Genomic DNA, 19,903 nt, shown 5'->3' on the forward strand with positions numbered 1-19,903 from the left:
GGTTCAGTTTTGTGTCGAAAGTGCGCCCCCTGTTGCCCTAAAGAAAACCGAGCCGGATGTGCAATTTGAAATACAGCTTCGAGGACCGCGTTGGGTAAGGACTCTGTCAGCTAAATGCTAAACGAAAATCGTGGCTGTTCCCATTTTGTTCGCGTGAAAGTAGCACAGCGAAGCTTGCTCGCGCAAACCTGAGTTGTATTTTACTTCTGTGCTTCAAATTTGGTGAAAACGCACGAAATAGTTTGGTGTTGTTGTGATATCGCTGGCAGATATAAGCTACTTTAGCTAACGTTAGCCAGCTTCTACAAGATGTCGTTTGCAGCCGTCGCGTCGCCGGCCTTACTTGCTTTACGCTATTGCTTTTATTATATAGTTCCCCAGTTTTATACAAGTAAAGATTGTCCTTATCCGCATACATTAAACTGTATATTTGGCCCACGTTTAGGTCTATGACGTGAAGCTAACAGGTTTATTTGCTTAGCTAATGTACCTATTAGCCCACGTCAACTGGCTCCGATTCAACTTTGGCAATCTTTTTGATAATAATCCTCCGTCGCAGAGATGCATAGGCGTAGTCGCCGAATGAACCCGGCAGTCATTACCTGTAGTCTAATGAAGTACTAGCTAAAAAAAATAAACAAAACTCACGCCATCATGACCAACGTAAACTTTGGTAGCGTACTCTTATTAAGTATATTTAATATGATCGTAAAGCACAGTAATTTATGAACACCTTGATCACTGACATTGCTCATTGGGATTATATATTGGGGGAGGGGGAATTCACTTAAATTGTCCTCTAGTGCCGTTTGTTTGTAATATGGCATTGATTTGTGATGGTTTCATGCTTGTATTCCTCAGAAGTCCCGAAAGCAAAAGATACATTTATGAATATATTTACTTGTACTATGTACAGCATAGGTTTGTATACCTTGTCGCACAATACATCTAATAATTTTGTCATTACATAACTCCTTTAATTCCCCTGAATGGAGTCACAGTTGAATGTTGTCATTGTCATCTTTATTCATCGAATTTATTGATTCACAATTCCCCCAATGGTGTGTTTTACTTGCAGATGCCTGGTTGTTCCAGAGATGAGTGGCGACAACGTCAAGTTGTTTGTGGGAAACCTTCCTCTAGATGCAACCCAAGACGAGATCAACAAACTCTTTGCGCCCTATGGGGAGATCAACACCTGCTCATTGCTCAGACAGTATGCCTTTGTTACCCTGAAGGGAGAAGGAGCTGCTGATAGGTATTATCACAGTGAAGTTTTCCCTCAAACATTGTATATTTCAAGGACAGTCATGAGGGTTACGTGTCAGTTGGTCTCCAGTCAATCGCAGGCCACACGCAGAATCATGCACCTTGCATGTACATTTGAACACTTAATAGAATTCTAAACAACATCGAAATGTATTAGAATGCATTTTTTCAAATTTGTCCTTTTCCCCACAGGGCCATCCGGCATCTTGATGGCAAGGAGTACCGAGGCAGACCCCTTGTGGTGGAGGAGTCACGCGCACGTCCCCCCAACTCCACCAAAGTGTTTGTGGGGAATCTGAGTGCGACATGCTCTGCTGATGACCTGCACGGCCTCTTCTCGACATTCGGAAGAGTTTTAGATTGTGACAAAGTCAAAGGTGACATCCACACTCACCCAATTGCAAAGAATACTTGTGTAAATACGTTGCGTATCCATTAGTATATACCTTTTTATGTTTAAGGAAATATTAGTCTGGGTTTGAACCTGCATGGTTCAAGTGACACAATTACGATTGAAGGAAAAGAAGGAAATTATATATTTTTTAAAAAGCCGGAATATGCTTATATTGGAATTGGGCAGTTGGACCTGCAGTGTAATGCTTGATTTGTTTTCTTCTGATCACGAACAGCATTCTTTGTCTCCTACAGCCCGATTATGTTCAAATGTTGGCTATGCATTTGTGCACATGGAAAGGAAAGAGGAGGCCATGGCAGCAATCGACGCACTCAACGGGACCATTTTTAAGGGCCGGCAGCTGGCTGTAGAGCTCTCCAAAGCTCAACCTTTGGTCAACCAGCTTATGACGTCTGGAAATTCAGTCGGTGTGTTATTCTTTTTTGTTGTTGTTGTTGTTGTTGTAGGTTTTGAAAATAAAAACGACTGGTTCTTTTCCTTGCAGGTGGTAGAGAGGGTCTGCTTCCTCGGCCAGCTGGCTCCATGGAGCATCACCAGAGTCATGCTGCTGTGCTGGCGGCGGCTGCAGCAGCTGCTGCTGGACTTCCAATACAAGTAAAGATTAAATGATTTATTGAGAAATTATAACATTTCAAACACTCACTATTAGCATTTTAAATTTTAATTTTGCTGTTACCATCTGAATGAGTGTAATGTGCTTTGTGGCTGCTTAAAGAAGGTAGAGCCACGAAAACCACAACCAGAGAGTCCACTCATTGCTGCAGTGTAGGGAAACAGGATGTTAGCCCTGAAGTGCAACTGGTCTCCCTGACTCCATCCCTGAAGTAGTAGACTGAGTACCGCTGCTTCTGCTGCTGCTACGGTCTTGGAACCATGAGCAGGATCGGCAAACAACACATGACAAAAATCTTTTGACAGCTTTAATATAGCTATCTTGGATGTAGTGCCTTTTGATGAATGCTAAGATAATTTTATTTTGTTAAAATTGACCCCTATCTGTTTGTGTGGTCTGGCTTGATGGAAAATGTTCAGCAGTTTGTTGAACAAAATCTGTCTTGTAATACACTGGCTATTGTGTCAAATATTTGCATTGAATTTTTTGTCATAGGTTTTTAAATAAAGAAATTAGTACTATACTGTCAATTTAGAGGAGCATAAAATAGAATCTGCTTGTATGCACACTCACGTCCTTGTACATTGGTGTGTTGTGGCTTAAAATGGTGTGGCCTAATGTGTGCTTTAGCTCTCCTTGTGTGTTCTCTCACACTCCCAGCAGCTCGAGCAGTACAGGCACGGCGGGCTAGGCTAACACTGCATTCATCTTCCAAGGTTTCTCAACAGCAAGAGTAGTGCTTCTTAAATAACTTGGTATTTTCACTTTCCAGGGAGCCAATTTTATGTAATTTACAGTTAAGAAAACAAGAGAACTGAATAATTGTGTGAGGGAAAGTACCAGTGATTTTACATTTTCCCCGTCTGGTTTTCCAGGTTCAACAAAGCGTCCATAACTCGTTCTACAACACCACCTCCTTTGATCCTACCTATGCTGCCCTGAAAGGAATTACAAGTTCAAAAGGCGCTGATGGCGTCATATACGGCGCTCTCGCGAGCCAAGTTTACGGATCCGTCGCCGACCAGGTGTACCAGGACATAGCCAATCACACCGTTCCGCCCACTGCGGCTGAGGAGTATGAGACTCATAGCACACCAGATCCAACAACGCTTTTCGAGGCTGCAAGAGCTAAGTTCTTCCAGGAAGGACAAAAGGTCTTTAGATTTAGTAACTACAGAACAGCACATCCATTTTGATGTTTTTAGTATGTGACTTTTTCTTTTCTTTGGGTCAGGTTCTGGCCGAGCAGCAGGCAGGGAGAAAAACGACCGCAGCAACAAATACAACAACAAACACGACGACAACCTCGGGAACATCAGAAACTGAGCGAGACCGCAGCCCGATCAGAGGGAACCGGATGCCCTTGCTCCCGGACCCATCTCCCGGTTCCTTCACTCAGAATCGCACCAAACGCCGAGCTCTTCTGCCAACACCGCCCGGGGTAGTTGAAGACCCTGCAACTGCTGAAGGGACCGATCCTGTTGCTAGGTGAATAACCAGTGAACCATTCATGTGTTGATTCCCATAAAATTGTTAGATCAGACCTACAGGACTAAACATCTGTCCGCCTTTCACTCACATGCGCTCTCACACAACAACGCAGCACTTTTTTCATACACACATACTACCTTAGAAGGTGGAACATTTCCTGAGCTGTATTTACTGATTTGCGTCTGTCTTTTTGGATAGAACAAAAAAAAAATAAGGGGAAAAAAATTAGTTTTTATAGCCAGTGTTAAATTTAGCTGGTTTTCTTGCTTCAAACTGATGCGTCCTTTTGGAATTGTATCTGCAGGTCCTACACAGAATATTACCAGCAGATGCATCAGTACCAACAGTACCAGCAGCAGTACCAGCAGCAGTATCAGTACCTCCAATATGCCTACACCAACCCTCCTCCGCCCCCTCCTCCACCGGCCACCACAGATTCCTCCAGCTCAGTCCCGCCGCCCCCTGGGACGTACACAGCGTCACCAGCTTACTCAGCCACCCAAGACTACGGACCCCCGGGCACCTACGACCCCCCTGCCAGTTACAATGCATCATCGCAGAGCTACTCCGGCAACTACGATGCCTCGGCCGCCTATGATGCATCGGGAGGCTACGGGGCGGCGGGAGCGTATGATACATCCGGAGCTTACGTGCCGGCGGGAAGCTACTCCGCATCCACACCGTATGAGCAGACACCTGCACACGGGCACCCCATGCCCCAGCGCAATGATTACCCTTACAACACGCCAGAACCCCCTTACCGATAAAACCAGCTCCCCCACACTCACCCCAACACACACAAACACACACACACACGACCTTCACACAATAGATCCGTGTGTGTGCGTGCGTACGTACATGAGTACTTGGCTAAGGGGCAGTTGAAGAGAGAAGGCAGGCAGGCAGCAAGGATCTAATTTGAATGAAGCATTTTGGCTAATTGTGTCTCCATCTGGCTGGAATCAATTCCACTGAACGATGAATGTTATCCAAATTTTTTTTAGAAAAAACAATCGTTGAAGAGTCACAGTTGGTTTGATGCGGATGAAAGTGTGTTTGCTTGAATCAGGGTTTTGACTTGGCTGTTATGTAATCTCGGGGGTGGACATGTGAAGCACGGACTCTTTACGTGCTTGAACCCATGTTGACAGCAAACCAACCAGTTTGTGAGTATGTTGGCTCAATGTCCATTTTGAAAGGACATACTGAACCCCCAGTTTTTGTTTTTCCCCACCCAAGTGAGTCCCCATATTGCTCTTCTGTTCAGAATGTATAATTGGCATCATCACAGCAGCATTTACGAATAAGCACTTTGCTGCTGTGATTTGGTGATGTTCTAGGAGGAGGACATTATTATAGTTGTTGTCGGGAGTAACTCCAGCATTGTGACGTTAACCAAAATGTTGATGTGGCTAAGTCAGTTTGAGATCTCTCATGCTCAGGCTACTCAGGCATACCTTTCTTTCCATTCTCACTTTTGTTGCATAGTCCCAGCATGAGTCCCATCAAAATTCTTTGTTTATTCTCAGTCACCACATATTGGACATTTGGATATTTTCTCAGGCAGTACATATGTTTTTTCCCTTCTTCTTCATTGTATGTATACACAATTTTTAAAGCCAGTAAGCTCACTTGGGTTCCAACAATCTAAAATCACTCTTCCAAGTGTGACGTCTCGGCTGCATTTCGTACCTGATCTTTTTTTTGTTTGAGACTTATGTAAATACTTCTAGCCTTCCTTTTATAAATTGAACATATTGTCAGCCAATATTCGGTTTCACTGCAATATTGTCAGTTCAGAAATAATAATTGGAGATTGGAGGGGGATAGATGTTGAGTTGAACAAGTTTGTTTAGAAGCAGGTGAAGGGTTGTAGCTGGAAATTGATGGTACACCAATTAAACTAGTGCAAGGTTTCCCAAAGTTTGAAATTGGAACGGTTGTGCTTGGATGCGATGTTTAGTTGTAGAACGGTGGTGAAGAAAGCTGAGGATCCTTTAAATTGTTTCTTTTCAAATTTGAGCAGAACCATGTGAGAATCTATGGCTTTTTGGTCACTTTTGCCCCTTGGAAAAGCACACTAACGCCTGGATGTGTTTTCATATTTGGCTTTTCGACCCTTTACATGTGAGTACAGTAATTACAATACACATCTTCAGCTTCAGTCGTTGCTCACTACTTGAGCGATAGCCTCATTCACGCGTACACACGCCACACTATTCCAGCTTCTCCATGTAAACTTGTTAGTTGCATGCCATGTTGTTGCTGCTGCTCCAGCCACCTTCTTCCTCTTGCTGATTATTGCAGCTAGAGTGGGAGGGAGCCAAACTCTGAGCCCTTGCCCTGGACGTGCGCCGCTGTAGCGCGGGATGGGGGAAAACAGCAGCGTTAGGCTCCCCCGAAAACCGCTGTGGACGATGGGGGGTGCCCTCCCCACTAAGGTAAACACTCAGACCACACACTCCTGCCCCGGCGGCCCCGAAACCCACCCCACCTCCAATATCACAGTTTGCAGATGCTGACGCACACACATCATTGTCCAAAGGTCTTTTCAGGAAACTCCTGATTTAAGTTTTCACCCTTTTGGATGTTTTATTTTGTTTTTTTAACCCCCCTGTCCAAATCCACCAAAATCATTCTCATACATTCCTGCCCCCGAAGACCATACATGTGTGATCTTTGAAGATGGCGTCGAAGCAGGCACATCCAGAGCTGAGGGGTAGGTCACGTCGTTAGAATGGTCTCTTTTTTTTTTCCGCCCTTCTTACACTGGTCACTTGAGGGTCAAGTGCCTTGCTTTGACGGTAACACCGCTAGGCGCTCCTATTCAGAGGCCGACACGAAGCTGGCGCAGGATCGGTTGCTCGGTCAAAGCTCAACTCATCCCCACGTTCCCTTTTCAATCTCCCACCGTGACAGTTTTCAATGCCACTCTCAACCTGTATGACAAATTTTCATTTTGTTTTAAATGATATTTTGTCCAATGTTCTTTTGAAATGTTTAAAAATTAATAAAAAAAAACATCCAACCAATGGTCTATCTTTACTGTCTGGATGCTGCTTTCTTTAGTGCGCACGCAGTCATTAAAAAAAAAAAACTTGACAACGAAAGCATTAGATGACGTTTTATTCCATTACCTTCCAAATACATCAGCTCTTGCTTCAAACCTGCCATGTCCATTACTTTTTATGCAAATGAAAAAGGAGTAAAATTGAGTTTCATGCCCTCACAAACAGATGGAGATGTCAATTGTGACAGTCAAAGCAGTCTACACAGATGGTTATATATACTGAGGTAATAATTCTAAGACATCAATGTTCTTCAGTAGACAAAGCAGCATGATACTGCGCGTACAGTGTGGCATGACATTTCTTGCTTTCATGCTGGTTTTGGTAGACTTCCATTATGCAAAAACGAACAATTACCAACTGAGAAATTATGAAAAGTTTCAACCTGAAAGAACTCCTTTCTAGAGCTCAAACTAGCTACATTTATCCTTTGACTCGTGAGAATGCTGTGCCAATTTTATTAACCATTTTTCAAGTGCCATAATTTTGTCTATTTCGTGTGTGAAGATCAAAGTTGCTGGTACTTTGTATAAAGTGTGTCGTTCCATTTATCACGCTTTGGAAAACCTCTGGTGAGAAAATTGCCACTGTGTCTTTGTTTTTGGGGTTATGTGGAGTCATGTACTCGCTATCTTTGCATTCGCTCCCCATTTTTGAGGGATTTCGAAGGACTAAAACTCCAAATACTTGCACTGTGCTCCAACTAACAAACATGTACTGTAGCTCTTGTGTCTCTTTTAGGAAATGGCGGAGAAAAGGAACAAGAGCGTGACCTGACAAGGTAATCTGTGTGTTACAAAAATAAAGTTTATAGAGGCCCGTTAAGAGCTGTACACTTGCATGACCTGCTGTCTTTGAACTGTGTGCAAAGGATCTGTTCACTTGTCTGACCTGCTGTGATCGACCTGTGTGCAAAGGTCCTGTACGCTCGTATGACCTATGCTTTAAACTGAAAGTAACAGTTGAGGCTTCTCGTGCACATTGCCCTGGTTTGATGTAATCAGGGCCGAGAAAGACAGGGAACATTTTAATATCTGCTCATGGGCAAACAGACAGGACGAGACTGGGCAAAAACACGTTAGATACACCGCACAATGTGGACCAGACTCAAGACACGTATTACAGTACTTTGACTTTCATCCGCAAAACCACCACGTGCTGCTGCTGGCATTGGTATGAAAAAGGAGCGAGCGTTCAAACACACAAACATTGGAAAATAGCAAGGCTTTAATAAAGATTGCAATGTCCGGCTAGCTACAATAGGGGTGAGGAGGGGGGCGGGGGGTTAAATTGACATTCATGGAGTTTTACAAAGACGGTAACTGAGTTTGAAGTTCTTTGTGGGGTTTTTTGTTGTTTTTTTTAAAGCACAGTTTGCATTCCAACATAGAAGGCGGCCTTCAAACCGTTACACCCCCCCTTATGTTGTAAAACTGTTGATTTATGAATGTCGATGAATGGAAAGCCCCCCCCACCCCCCTCAAAAAAAAAATCTGGTTCAAACACACGGAAGTGTAAGCTCACACCCATGGTCATGCTTTCACCGGGCACACGAGCCAATAAAAAGACAACACTGAATCATGCAAAACAACCCCAAAAACTTCCACCTCCAAATCAAAAAATAACACAAACGTTAAGAGTTCCGATCGTCCGTTGACTTAGTAGAAGCTGCGCTTTTGATGATGACTTTGGTGCAAAAAAAAATGTTCCCGTTTCGAAGAGGACAGACCCTGTCCTGCCCTCTTCCTCGATGAAGACACTCTTGGTGTATAGACCAGTTGTGATAGTTGAACATAGACACCCCCCCCCCCCCCCCCCCGCCTCATTCCCTTTCCTCCGGACACAAACAAACGTGGCTTAACATCGACCCCTAAATCCCACCAGCTCCCTGGACTATGACACCTTGAAAAAAACACCACCACTCAAACACGGACACGGCAAAAAATTGGTCTCACATACAGTACGTCATCCAAACACGTCTAAAAACACACATGAATAGCATCGCCTATATACAGAGGACACAGTAACAATCAGTTGGTGCTTGACTGAGAAAGAAATATTGGCCCCTGGAACGCAGTTTTGAAATGGAGAGAAAATAAAGATTTGTCCAAATTTCAGGCCGGAGTCTCTGTTACAGACTCGACACCAGAACGTAATTGTGCCAACAAAGGATGTTGACTCTTACGTTTTTTTTTTGTTATTTTTGTTGCAGAGCTCCTGGAGCCACTTCAAACTGCTGTGTTTCACACACGTTTTAGACCTCGGTGCCTCTCACCAAGGTGCGTTCCAAGTACGTGAGTAGAAAACCAACCGCTGATCGATTATTGCCCAGTTCGACTGTACTGTACATCCCAGCAATGAGTTTTTTTGTTTGTTTTGTTTTTTGTGCAGTCAAAAGGTTTTTGTGCTATAAAGATGATCGCTCATGACCCAATTCACATTTGTCGTCTCATTAAAGCATCTCATCACGGGCTGTCCGAACTCATCTATCAGCGATGGCCCTGATCAACAGACATTTGACGTATCTCACTGACCTTTAGACGTCCAGCGCATAAATGTTCACACTATGCTTCGACACTGCGGTAATTACCCTTGTCTAGTTTTTCTTCTTGTGTTAAAACACATTTCTTCTTTCTCAGTATCGGAAGGGACATCATTTTATACTCTTGGAGGGAGGGGGGCGGCTTTGACCTTTTTGGATTGGTCTGGCATTCATTTATATAAAAAGAGCATTACTGTACATAATCCTGATGCGGACATGGGTATGACAAGAAAGACTTTTTTTGCATGATATTGCACAGCCGCAGAGCAGAAATGAAACAAACAAACAAAAATGGTAAGAGAGTTGAGATTACAACCAAATTTTGCAATTCCTGGTTGTGGCTCAGTGCTTTTTGTTTTGTCAGTAGTTTCTGGACAGTTGGCAAACGCGGTCCTGACATCACGTATCAAACAAGAAACAGACGACGCGTGTCTGGAAAGTTCCAGGACTGGTGTCACAGGAGTCATATATGTTAGAAGGATTTTCTCCAAATATATTTCAAACCCGCTAACGCTCTCAGACAAAAGACGGTCCACTCCAAGGATTTTGTCCTTGTTATCAACCGGCTTTCCTGAAGAACAAACTCAGCAATGTTGTTTGTGCTGTGCCGTGGTCTCACTTTTGTAGAGACAAAGATGCCGTTGCACAGGCGCATGGCGCAACATTGACGAGAAACTTATTAGGATCCAGAGTCAGGGGTTCATTTGCGTCAAGGGCAACAGCATCCAAATTCGGGGAATCACCTTCATTCGGTTTAAATATTCTTGTGACACCAGTCTTCGAACTTTTCTGACATTGTTTTGGTGAGTGCCCCGATCGACAATCATTAGACATGTCTCACTGACCTTTAGACATCCTATGCATAAATGTTATCCTTTTTCTTCCTCGGCACCAGAAAGGACCCTATGGGGTCGGTGACCATTTGTAATGGGAGAGCATTAAACCGGCGCTTGGTGCATTTTGTCGACATACAAACGGGGTTACTGTACATAATTCTGATGCCGACATGACTGTTGTGACACCACCTAACTCCTAAAAGACTTTTTTTTTTGCACAATATTGCACTGCAGCCGAGGGGGAAACGAAACGCAAGTTGTAAAAGAGCTTTGATTACATCCATATTTTGCAATTCCTGCTTGTGGCTCAGTGCGTTTTGTCAGTAGTTCCAGTGCAGTTTGCAAACACGGTCCTGACATTAGGTACCAAAAGAGACACACACACGCGCACACACACACGCACACACACACAAAAGCATGCCCCCTGCACTACGCCCCCCAAAACCCCACACCAAGTTAGTCTAATGTGTAGTTGGCAAACTAGAACAAATTCGGCTACAAAACATTAATGATGCGGAACATCGACATGTAAAAACGCTTACAAAAATCTGATGATATCCGACATCAAGTTGATGGTTGGACCAATGGATACAAGACGATAAAAATCTCCCGCATGGGACACACGCGTACACACGCACACCCTTGGCAAAGTTCACATGGAGTAAAGTGCCAACAAACGATCCAGTTTCTTGAACTCCAGGACAGGGAGGGTTGAATTGGAGGTCGAGGGTCAGGAGGTGGCAATGGAGCAGCTTCGGTGGTCGTAACATCATCAAAGGTCGTTTTCGCCAAATCAAACGGTGTGAGCTGTGAGTGGAATATCGGCGCTGAGCTTCAGGCGCCTCATGGGAGTTTTTAGGGGGTGGGGAGGGGACCGGTTGGCACAGGGTTGGGAAAACGAAGATGACTGAGTGTTGAATCTTTCTCCTCCTTCTGTGTCCCCTTCTTTCTTCCTCTGCCATCCTTCTGTTGTTTTCACTCTTCCTCTGTGGCGCTCTTAGCTCTGCTGCCATGGTTACAGTATTGTCTCTACATGAAGTGCATCTACAGACAAAGGAGAGAGACAGATTGAGGGTGAGCCAGTTCATCAACACCTCATCAAATGTTGAGGAATTTGTTGACATCCATGATTTTTTTTTTTAAATGACTGAACAAAGCAGCCTTTAGCTTATTTATCAATATGCTGGTTACACTGCTGTCAGCATGATGAGCAAAAACTACTAAACCTACCAGCATGAAATTTTGTTTCGAGGCAATTTAGAAAAAAAGTGACAAAAGACCCCAGCAAGTGCAATGAAGAGTCTTGAGCCGAGAATTTCATAATTATGAGGTACATTTGATAACCACAACTGGATGTATCACTGTTCACATTACCTGTGTCCCCGGGATGGGTCCGAAAGGATTGGTGGGTCTCAGGACAGGCTGGTTGTACATAACAGGCTGCGGGGGCATCATGGGAACACCCCCCATCTGATGGCTCATCTGAGGGGGGAGCTGCTTATAGCAAGTGCAGGGTGAGAAGGGGGGTGGGGGAGAAGTTTAAAAGTAAATCACATCTGATAATAGTTGATTCTTTCCTTTACCATTCCATAGACAGGCACTTGGGGGGTCGTCATAGGAAAAGCTACTGGAGCTGGAGCCTGTTAGGAAAGACAATAATCCTCGCTTAAAATAAAGCTGGATGGAATGGTAAAGTGCATTGGGTACTTACATAGCCGGTGTAGATCACCCCGTTCTTTGGAGAGAAAACAAAATACAATTTTATTGGGACTACAATATTAAGTCCTCGTCAACCCTTCTAATTGACAAGAGTTATTGTAAACCAACCATTTAGCCCAGTGGTACTCTGATCATCCCGAACGATTATCCTGTGTTGTGGAGTTTGTTAAAAGTAGCCCCGATCAAAACTAAAAACCTATTCACTATTTCCAATCGTAAATCCCTGTGTGGGTTAAGTTGGGCTGAGCCACAAGTATCAATTAGGAAAGACCTTTTTTTTGAGATGAGAAGATTAAAAAAGATCTATGAAAGTGACTCTCACAGTAGGCTAACTACCACATGTAAAGCCTTAATGTGTCCTTTCTGGGTTACCATCTGAGGGACGGGCATGGGAGCTGGGGCCATGGGATGAGACGAATGAGTCCAGTTTGTGCTGGTGCACACGGATTTTGTCTGCCAGCCGCTCCCCGCCGTCGGCTTCTTTTCTACCAGCTGACTCCACTGCAGCTCAGGCCTGATGCACACAAGCATGCACTTAAAAATCCTCCGAATGATTAAAAACAGCCAGTTGGCCCCGTTTTTCATGCCCTACTCACCTTTTGGCTTGCGTCGCCCCAAACTGCAAATCTAAGAGTCGAGCAAATTAGCTTCAAGTGAATAACTACCGTGTAAAGTTATAAGCTAATACTCACTCCCGACGAGGTTAGCTAAAGACGAGTCCAAATCGCTGGGGAGCATCTTTCCAGAGTGCAGCGGGGCTCCCGAGTTGTGAATCTGAGTAGGTGGGACCGGCTTGAGCAAGTCGCCTAAGGAGTCATCATGGTTGTCCAAAAAAAAAAGAGGATTCTGTTGTTATTGTTGTCATACTCTACAGCTGTGCTGTACTGTACCTCCCCAGGCGTTGTTGTTGGGCACAGTGTGTGTGGTCTGAAGGGGGGTGAAGTGGGGCTGCAGGGTGAACAGCTCACTGGTCAGGTTTGGCACACTGCAGGAAGGAACAGAGAAAAAGTGGTCACATTGGATGTCCGCGTTCTCCCTTTGACAAGTTTGGTCCTCCGGCATAGATTAAGAGTAGAACTGCTGCCCTTCTGCATCGAGAGGAACCTTATGAAGTGGCTCGGGCATCTGGGTAAGATCCCTTCTGTAAGCCTATCCTGTGACATGTTCCAGGCGTGAATTCTTAACCCAAATAACTGATAGGTTGGCCTATGTCTTGGAGCGTATTGTGTAACATAGCACACGTGAACCATAAATATTCTATTAGGGACTCACTGGTTGTTGACGGCTACAAGGGGTGAGCTGGAGAACAGGTCCGTGGCTCCTCCACTGCTGTTGGCACTGCCCACCGATTGCGTGCTGGGCGACACGTTGGGCGTCTGGATATCGATCATCTTATGGCCGTCATCCTGCACGTATGAAATTGGGGATCAGGTGGCTATCGTATGCATGCTAATTGAGAGAAAGAGAGACTTCAAATGTTTAACATGTCTCACCTTGTGTTGCTGCAGTCTGTTGTCCTCTGCCTTGTCGTCCATTTGACTGAGGGAAATCCCGGTGCTGGAGAGGGATGACACCGTGCTGGACAGAGTGCTGGATCTTACAGTATGGTGACACGCACACATATATTTGTATGATTTACAATGGGACCTTGACTTACAAGTTGAATTTGTCCAATGACTCTAACTCAGTTAACTTCGATCTTAAATTGTCAGCGAGACCTCGAATGTTATTGTTGGGAACCCGTAAATACAGGATACTAGATTAAGTAGATTTTAGGCGAGCGATAGGGTATATCGATAACTTATCTGAAGGTGATTTCCATTTGCTCTGCCTCAATGAAGCTAACGTGCTAACATGGATGTTTTTTGGAAAATTAAGCATAGTATTTGAATCCAGAACTTCTCGACTGTCACGCAGGCTTTTAACCGCAAGTCCCCACCACAGTGCACACGCTTGACGCTCTGCATTCTTACTCTTGACTGTACCTGCTGGCAATGGAGAGGTCTTTGAGCTTCCGGCCCTCTAAGGAGGCTAAATGTTGCTCCAGAGCCTCCAGAAGCGAGTTGGGAGCCTGAGGAAGAGGGAGATTGAATGTGGGGAAGCAGACATATTAGACTTCTGAGCAAAGCGGTTTTAAAATGGAACATTTGAACTCCTTTTTATTTTTATTCTACTCGTCACACACACACACGCGCGCACACACACAAAGCAGCAGATCACCCTCAAACGGAAAACGGATCTACTCTCAGGAAGCTGATTTTTGTTGTTGGTTTCATTGGGTTGTCTGGCATGCACAGATCAGCACCGTCATGCATGCAGATCCACAACTATCATACCTCTGATCCATGCAGACTGATAGCACCAAGTTTCTCTATCATCGGCACAAGAACCACACAAATCACAGTCCAGAACATTGAGTTACCCCTTGGATTCCACTGTCAAATCAAATCAACAGATAGTTTGCTCTTTCTTTGGGAAAGTGCAACAATTTGAGAGCACCGGAAACCAAGGAAATAAACTCTGAAATGAAAATGTCTGGTGAGAAAATAGGTATTCACCCTGAGCAACTGGCCTGCACGAAACAACAAGGATGGCTGCTTGTTTGGACTATATGTGATACCTGTGATCTTTACCCCCAGACTTTTTTTCATTTCATCACAATTTTTTTTCAAACAGTGCACACACATACGCACACAACAGACAAAGAAAAATATCTTGGATACTTATTTTTATAAGGGAAGGGGGGAAAAAAAGACAGTAACGTGAATTCTGGATGTCCTTCTCCAGAGAATACAGCTATGGAAGTTTCAAAGTAAAAACAGACACATACAGTATCCTGTGCTCAGTCGAGGCGTGTCGTTGAATAGGCGCGTATAAGGTCTTCATAAGCACTACAAACACAGCAGTGTGCTTCAAAACCTGATTGCATCCCAATTTGTTGACAAAGAAATCCAAATAGGCTCGAGCTGCGATATGTAGTGCTGATGAGGACATTATGTGCGCCTGTCCAAGGCATGTTTGCAGAATCCTATGTCATTAAACCATTCGCTGCTCTCCCCACAGCTAATGCAAAGTGACCTGTTCTCTAATGTACTGAGTTGTGACCTTTGGTTGCGTGTTGTTTAGCGATAAACATGTTGTCTTAAATCCTGGCATATCACCAACTCTGCCTATGGAGAAATAAACCATATGGCCAAAAGTATTGACACACCTACTGAAATATACACTTATTGAAGCCTGGATATGACTGCAATTGAGGTTTTGGTTTTTCCTTTTAGAAAATACTTGCAAAATTGTACATTTAATCCTGTTCCAACAATTCATCATAGACGTTGTAGAAGAATGAATCAGAAACATCATCGCATGGCAAGGCAAGATGGGTTTATTCTTTTCTTTTTTATATTCAGCAAAATCAGCTAATTCTATTTCTGTTTTGAGGTCCTGTCTCATGCAATTGAGCCACTGCTCACCATGCCTCCTTTACTGCACAATTAATGCCGAGTACACTTTTCATTTCCATGATGACCAGCAGCCGAGCTACAACTACTTTCTGTAGTTTCACTCGTGGCCGAATCGCTTCATGTCGAAGTCACCGAAATTACACTTGTGAATTAGCGTGAGCCTGTACATCGGGGAAAAAAAATCTGACTCAACCCAAATGGCAACAACTTTACTGAGCACAGTATACAATAGAATTTCTTTTTTTCTGTTCTTTTTTCTGTTCTTTCTTTCTTTAGTTCTTCTATTTGGTTATTTTTTGACCACCTATATGACCAGGAATTGTAAATACTTTTGTCCATATGGTGACCCTCTGGCAGATTGGGGACCAAAAAAAAAAATCACCTTCAAAAATGTTGCTCGAGACCACAAAGTGAATGTAATTTTTCGGAAATGATTTGTCCCTTGTTGTGTGAATTGTCTTTTTTTGTGCTTTCTCTTTAGAAGTGAGTTGAGATGTAAAGCGGGAGAGGGGGGAGGAGTGGAGACGTGGTAGGAGAAGTGAAGAAGAGAGAGGGCCAGCTGCAGAGTGGGCAGGTCTGTAGGGTGAGTAGGGAACGGGAGCGCTTTTAGAATGAAGCATTATGCGATTGACTAGATGGCTTTTTCAACGCTGCTCGATTGGCGGCTTGAGATGAGATGTGGACTGACCTGTGTGAGATCGGGGCTGTCGCCCTGATCTATCCCAACTTGCTGTGTCACAAAAAAGGAGGGGGAGGGGGGAGAGGAATGGGAGGAAGGAGGGAGGCAAAATAAAAATGAACCAAACGTCGTAACAAAATGAGTAAAACAAACAGACTGCATTTTTTTTCAAGAAGGGTGGGGAGGGAAAAAGGTGTGCGGAGGAAGAGGAGGAGGAGGGGGGAGAAAGAAGTATCAAACCCGAGCATTCATTACTCCATGCAGAGGCTGAAACAAATAAAAGACGACATGGGAGGAAGGAGGGGGCGCATGCAGACGCCTACAAAAATCGATATACACACACATACACAATAATACATGTGCACACATACACACTACTTCAAATGAATGCTGCAAGGCGAGACAACAGGTCACGTGACATCAACTAGTGTTGACTTTGAACGCAAAAAGAGGAGGGATAGAACACACACACACACACGCATACACGTTGAAGTTAATATGGAAATGGCTCCTTCAAGTCAACGTTAGTCTACTTCCCAAACCGTCTTCTGAAATGGGCGCAAAAAGCAAGCGGTGAGGATGCCTTCTTAAGTGTGAGAACTAACTCAGCGGGAAGTTAGGAAAGAGAAAGAAGACAGAAGAATAGAAAGGGCACAGAGGCTCGCTCGGGCATGCAGTGCAGGCTTTTTAGATAGGGAGCACTCGGTGCCTTCCTCCAGTGGACGCTTTGTGCCAGTGTCCCTCTGACTCAGCTGTACATAGCTGACCCAGTGCATCCTCTCCCTGAGATTTCCACAACCGAGTGCAAGGCGCTTTAAGCGGCCTCACCAGCGACTGAGACCCACTCAGTTTTTTTTTTCTCATTTTCATTTTTTCCCTAAAGAAACCAATGAGCAGAATCATCAGGCAAGCTAACAAACACTTCCTAGGAATCACATTAATGGTAGCAGATGCCCCCCCCCAAAAAAAAAGGTTCAAAGCCGGTAAAATGGTAACCAGTATTAAACTTTAAGTTCTTACAATTCACTTGTTAATGTAATCATTCCCCTTTTTTCTGGACTGGCTTTCAGCCTACATTCCCACCCTTTCTTCCGTATCTCCTACCCCTGAGGATCCCTCCCCGTCCCAAACGTTACCTCGGCCACTTTGAGAAACTCCGAGAGTTTCGTCATCCTGTTGAGGAAGGTCTTGTAGAGCTCCAGTGCCTCTTTGCACTGGTTCTTCTTCATGTCAAAGTACTTCTCTGCGTAGAGAGAGTCACAATACGCGCACGGTCACGTTGTCGCCATGAAATTAGACATATTGTTTGTTTAGTTCCACAATTATGACACACTTTCATCAAAAACTTATAAGATGTTGAGCCTTGGAATACCAAGGCTCAACATCTTACAAGTTTTGCAACAAGCAGCAGGTAGAGAACACAGGTTGAACTAACTTTGGAAAATGTAGCTTGAAGAATTTATTTTCCATTTTCTGCTGTTACAGTTCACTTGCATTTGGCGTGAATGGGCACTGTGACCCACCAGATCCAAGATATGGAGGCAGTAAGCTCTCCAAGTTGTAATGTTCCGGACTGGCGTGGAAAAGGATTGACGTGGCAATCATCAAGTACAAGTACATAATACTGACATTTAAGATGGTTCCACCTTGGCTCAGCCACAAGCAGGTGTGCAGGTGATATCTAATGAAGTGGCCAATGACTACATGTTCATTGCGAGTAGTTTTTACCCAGCATATTGATGACACCCTCGTTATACGCAGCAAACAACCGTATGGAATCTTTGAAGAGCAGCATGAAGGCGGTGTTGATGACGCCGTTGCTCAGCTCGTTGGAGTTGGGCTGTGGGTTGTAGTGTACGCACACGGACTCAGACCAGATGCCGTCATTGCACCCGGTGACGCCGCTGTTTTGTATCAAGTGCTTACCTGGAAATCCAGCAGCGCATCCAGCTGGTTCTGAATGATCGGAAGCGTCTTAATCAGCTTGTCTGTGTTCATGGTGCGCATCACGCCGTCGGCCCTGGTAACACACACAAACACACATTATTATCTTGTATCCTGTTTACATGCTTAATACGCACTCGATGTAATTTTGTTCTTAAGGTGACATAACAGATTTTGACGGGGCGGTCTTATGGAAATGAGCTTCTGCCTCCCGTATTGCACAGCCAATTCCAGGTATAAGCTTTTGTTACCGCGGCAGCCGTTGGGCGGAACTCGAGGCTGCAACTAGGCGAGCCAGCCAACTACTTGCCAAGAATGGGGGCAGGAGCGGGGGGTGGGGGGAAGCCAACTCCCATAAAGAGTCAAATCAGGGATTGTATTTTCACTGATGGAGGCAGCACTTCATCTCTAAGCCGATGAATTAGTCTTGTCAATCCGTATTATAGAGTCAGTGCTGTGGCACATACAGCAGAAGAACACCTTATCCATTATCACAAAATATAGGATCACAAAAACCCAATAAGGAAGTTGAATAACATGTTCATTCATTCATCTTCCGAGCCGCTTGATCCTCACTAGGGTCGCGGGGGGTGCTGGAGCCTATCCCAGCTGCCTTCGGGCAGCAGGCGGGGGACACCCTGAATTGGTCGCCAGCCAATCACAGGGCACACAGAGATGAACAACCATCCACGGTCACACTCACACCTAGGGACAATTTAGAGTGTTCAATGAGCCTGCCATGCATGTTTTTTGGAATGTGGGAGGAAACCGGAGCACCCGGAGAAAACCCACGCAGGCCCGGGGAGAACATGCAAACTCCACACAGGGAGGCCGGAGCTGGAATCGAACCCGGTACCTCTGCACTGTGAAGCTGACGTGCTAACCACTGGACTACCGGGCCGCCCCGAATAACATGTTCATTATTGTATTTTCACTGGTGGAGGCAGTGCTTCATCATCAAGCCGCCGAATGACATTGACAATTTGTGCTCATGATAACAAACGGGACGACTAATCAAAAATATTTGACAGGAAATAGCACACAAACTGATCTCCACTGCTGTGAACATAGCGTCCTTGGTGGAGGTAATGCATGTGTTGCTTATTGTGGTTGTATGAAAGTGTATTACCCTCGTTTCATCTTGGTGAAGTCCACAGCTGCTAATCGGAACGACATGGCTTTTTCGTTCAGGTAGCGACTGTATCGTCTGATGAAGGTGGACATGTTGTATCCTGACGAAAGCGGAGGGGAGTAGGTTGCGTTAGTTTTACAATTTAACGCCAAACTCATCCAAGCACAGCACTCAGTTTACTGTGTAGCGTAGCTCGCTTAAGTTTTACCAAATACCACTGATCAATGAGGTGTGCCCAAATACTTTGCCTATGCTCTGCAGATTTGTCGACAGCGTTACAGTGCCAGGAAAAGACGCTGCTGAGTCAAAAGGGCTCATAAATCACCTTGTAGCGCAGCCTTATCTAGAAAGTTGTTGAGGTTGAAGAGCGTGTTTCTGGAGGCGACGTATTGCATCAGTCTCTGGGAGAAGAGAGGGAAAAGAGAGGAGAGGGAAGTGTCGACAATGTGCTCGTGTTCCGCGTCGTTACTTCTGTCGCAGACAGGAGTTTATGAGCAAGAGGTATCATTTGTCCACATAAAGACCTCAACTCTTCCGAATGACTTTTAAGGATGTGGGGCTAATAAAAGACTCTATGTAAAACTAGCCCCACTGCACTAAAGTATTGCACCAGCAAATGCAATATCTGTATTCATTAACCCCACACTGTCATTATTTGGAATGACGTAGCTGTCATATAAATAATATCGAAGGGTCATAAACCAAGACCCCACGTAATTAATGATAAATGTGTC

General features: G+C 44.6%; 2 protein-coding genes and 1 long non-coding RNA gene across 15 annotated transcripts in view; 2 read left to right on the top strand and 1 right to left on the bottom strand.

Moving 5' to 3' along the window:
- Positions 1-15,937, top strand: LOC127588781 (RNA-binding protein 4-like). Of its 7 annotated transcripts, none has more exons than XR_007959189.1 (13): positions 1-94; positions 1,079-1,258; positions 1,462-1,646; positions 1,918-2,091; positions 2,169-2,278; positions 3,173-3,451; positions 3,532-3,785; positions 4,093-4,470; positions 6,096-7,637; positions 9,069-11,308; positions 13,218-13,384; positions 13,462-13,555; positions 15,896-15,937. XR_007959189.1 is itself a non-coding variant. In XM_052047651.1 (8 exons), the coding sequence occupies exons 1-8, from the start codon at positions 57-59 to the stop codon at positions 4,553-4,555; spliced, it is 1,683 nt and encodes a 560-aa protein (XP_051903611.1). In that variant the 5' UTR covers positions 1-56; the 3' UTR covers positions 4,556-4,787. The 7 variants fall into 7 exon arrangements, 1 of the variants encoding a protein (XP_051903611.1); XR_007959190.1 differs by having other exon boundaries at positions 9,069-9,135; XR_007959186.1 differs by having other exon boundaries at positions 6,096-11,308.
- Positions 11,123-19,903, bottom strand: part of LOC127588780 (phosphatidylinositol-binding clathrin assembly protein-like) — a 14,035-nt gene continuing 5,254 nt past the window's right edge. Inside the window, exons 3-19 of one of the 7 annotated variants that reach the window (XM_052047648.1) lie at positions 19,495-19,570; positions 19,167-19,269; positions 18,020-18,113; positions 17,822-17,933; positions 17,230-17,336; positions 16,103-16,144; positions 13,939-14,024; positions 13,447-13,549; positions 13,226-13,359; positions 12,844-12,938; positions 12,646-12,759; positions 12,550-12,580; positions 12,326-12,467; positions 11,946-11,969; positions 11,818-11,874; positions 11,609-11,728; positions 11,123-11,278 (exon numbers count right to left, since the gene is read on the bottom strand). In XM_052047648.1, the coding sequence (XP_051903608.1) occupies positions 11,264-11,278; positions 11,609-11,728; positions 11,818-11,874; positions 11,946-11,969; positions 12,326-12,467; positions 12,550-12,580; positions 12,646-12,759; positions 12,844-12,938; positions 13,226-13,359; positions 13,447-13,549; positions 13,939-14,024; positions 16,103-16,144; positions 17,230-17,336; positions 17,822-17,933; positions 18,020-18,113; positions 19,167-19,269; positions 19,495-19,570 (1,455 nt within the window). In that variant the 3' untranslated portion in view covers positions 11,123-11,263. Of the gene's footprint in view, positions 11,279-11,608; positions 11,732-11,817; positions 11,875-11,945; positions 11,970-12,325; positions 12,468-12,549; positions 12,581-12,645; positions 12,760-12,843; positions 12,939-13,225; positions 13,360-13,446; positions 13,550-13,938; positions 14,025-16,102; positions 16,250-17,229; positions 17,337-17,821; positions 17,934-18,019; positions 18,114-19,166; positions 19,270-19,494; positions 19,571-19,903 lie in introns of all 7 variants that reach the window. The other 6 variants (XM_052047647.1, XM_052047646.1, XM_052047645.1 and 3 more) reach the window with 6 other exon arrangements.
- LOC127588786 (uncharacterized) overlaps positions 17,823-19,903 on the top strand; it is a 12,281-nt gene continuing 10,200 nt past the window's right edge. The window contains exons 1-2 of the long non-coding RNA XR_007959193.1: positions 17,823-18,116; positions 18,197-18,271. This is a non-coding gene — a long non-coding RNA (uncharacterized LOC127588786). The remainder of the gene's footprint in view (positions 18,117-18,196; positions 18,272-19,903) is intronic.

Source organism: Hippocampus zosterae, chromosome 16, assembly GCF_025434085.1.
Source record: "Hippocampus zosterae strain Florida chromosome 16, ASM2543408v3, whole genome shotgun sequence".
NCBI classification, from domain to species: Eukaryota; Metazoa; Chordata; class Actinopteri; order Syngnathiformes; family Syngnathidae; genus Hippocampus; species Hippocampus zosterae.

Coding starts and splice junctions, on each gene's coding strand:
- LOC127588781 (XM_052047651.1), top strand. CDS start 57: ATGTGCAATTTGAAATACAGCTTCGAGGACCGCGTTGG. Junction 95..1,078: donor AGCTTCGAGGACCGCGTTGG/GTAAGGACTCTG, acceptor TTTTACTTGCAG/ATGCCTGGTTGTTCCAGAGA. Junction 1,647..1,917: donor AGATTGTGACAAAGTCAAAG/GTGACATCCACA, acceptor TGTCTCCTACAG/CCCGATTATGTTCAAATGTT.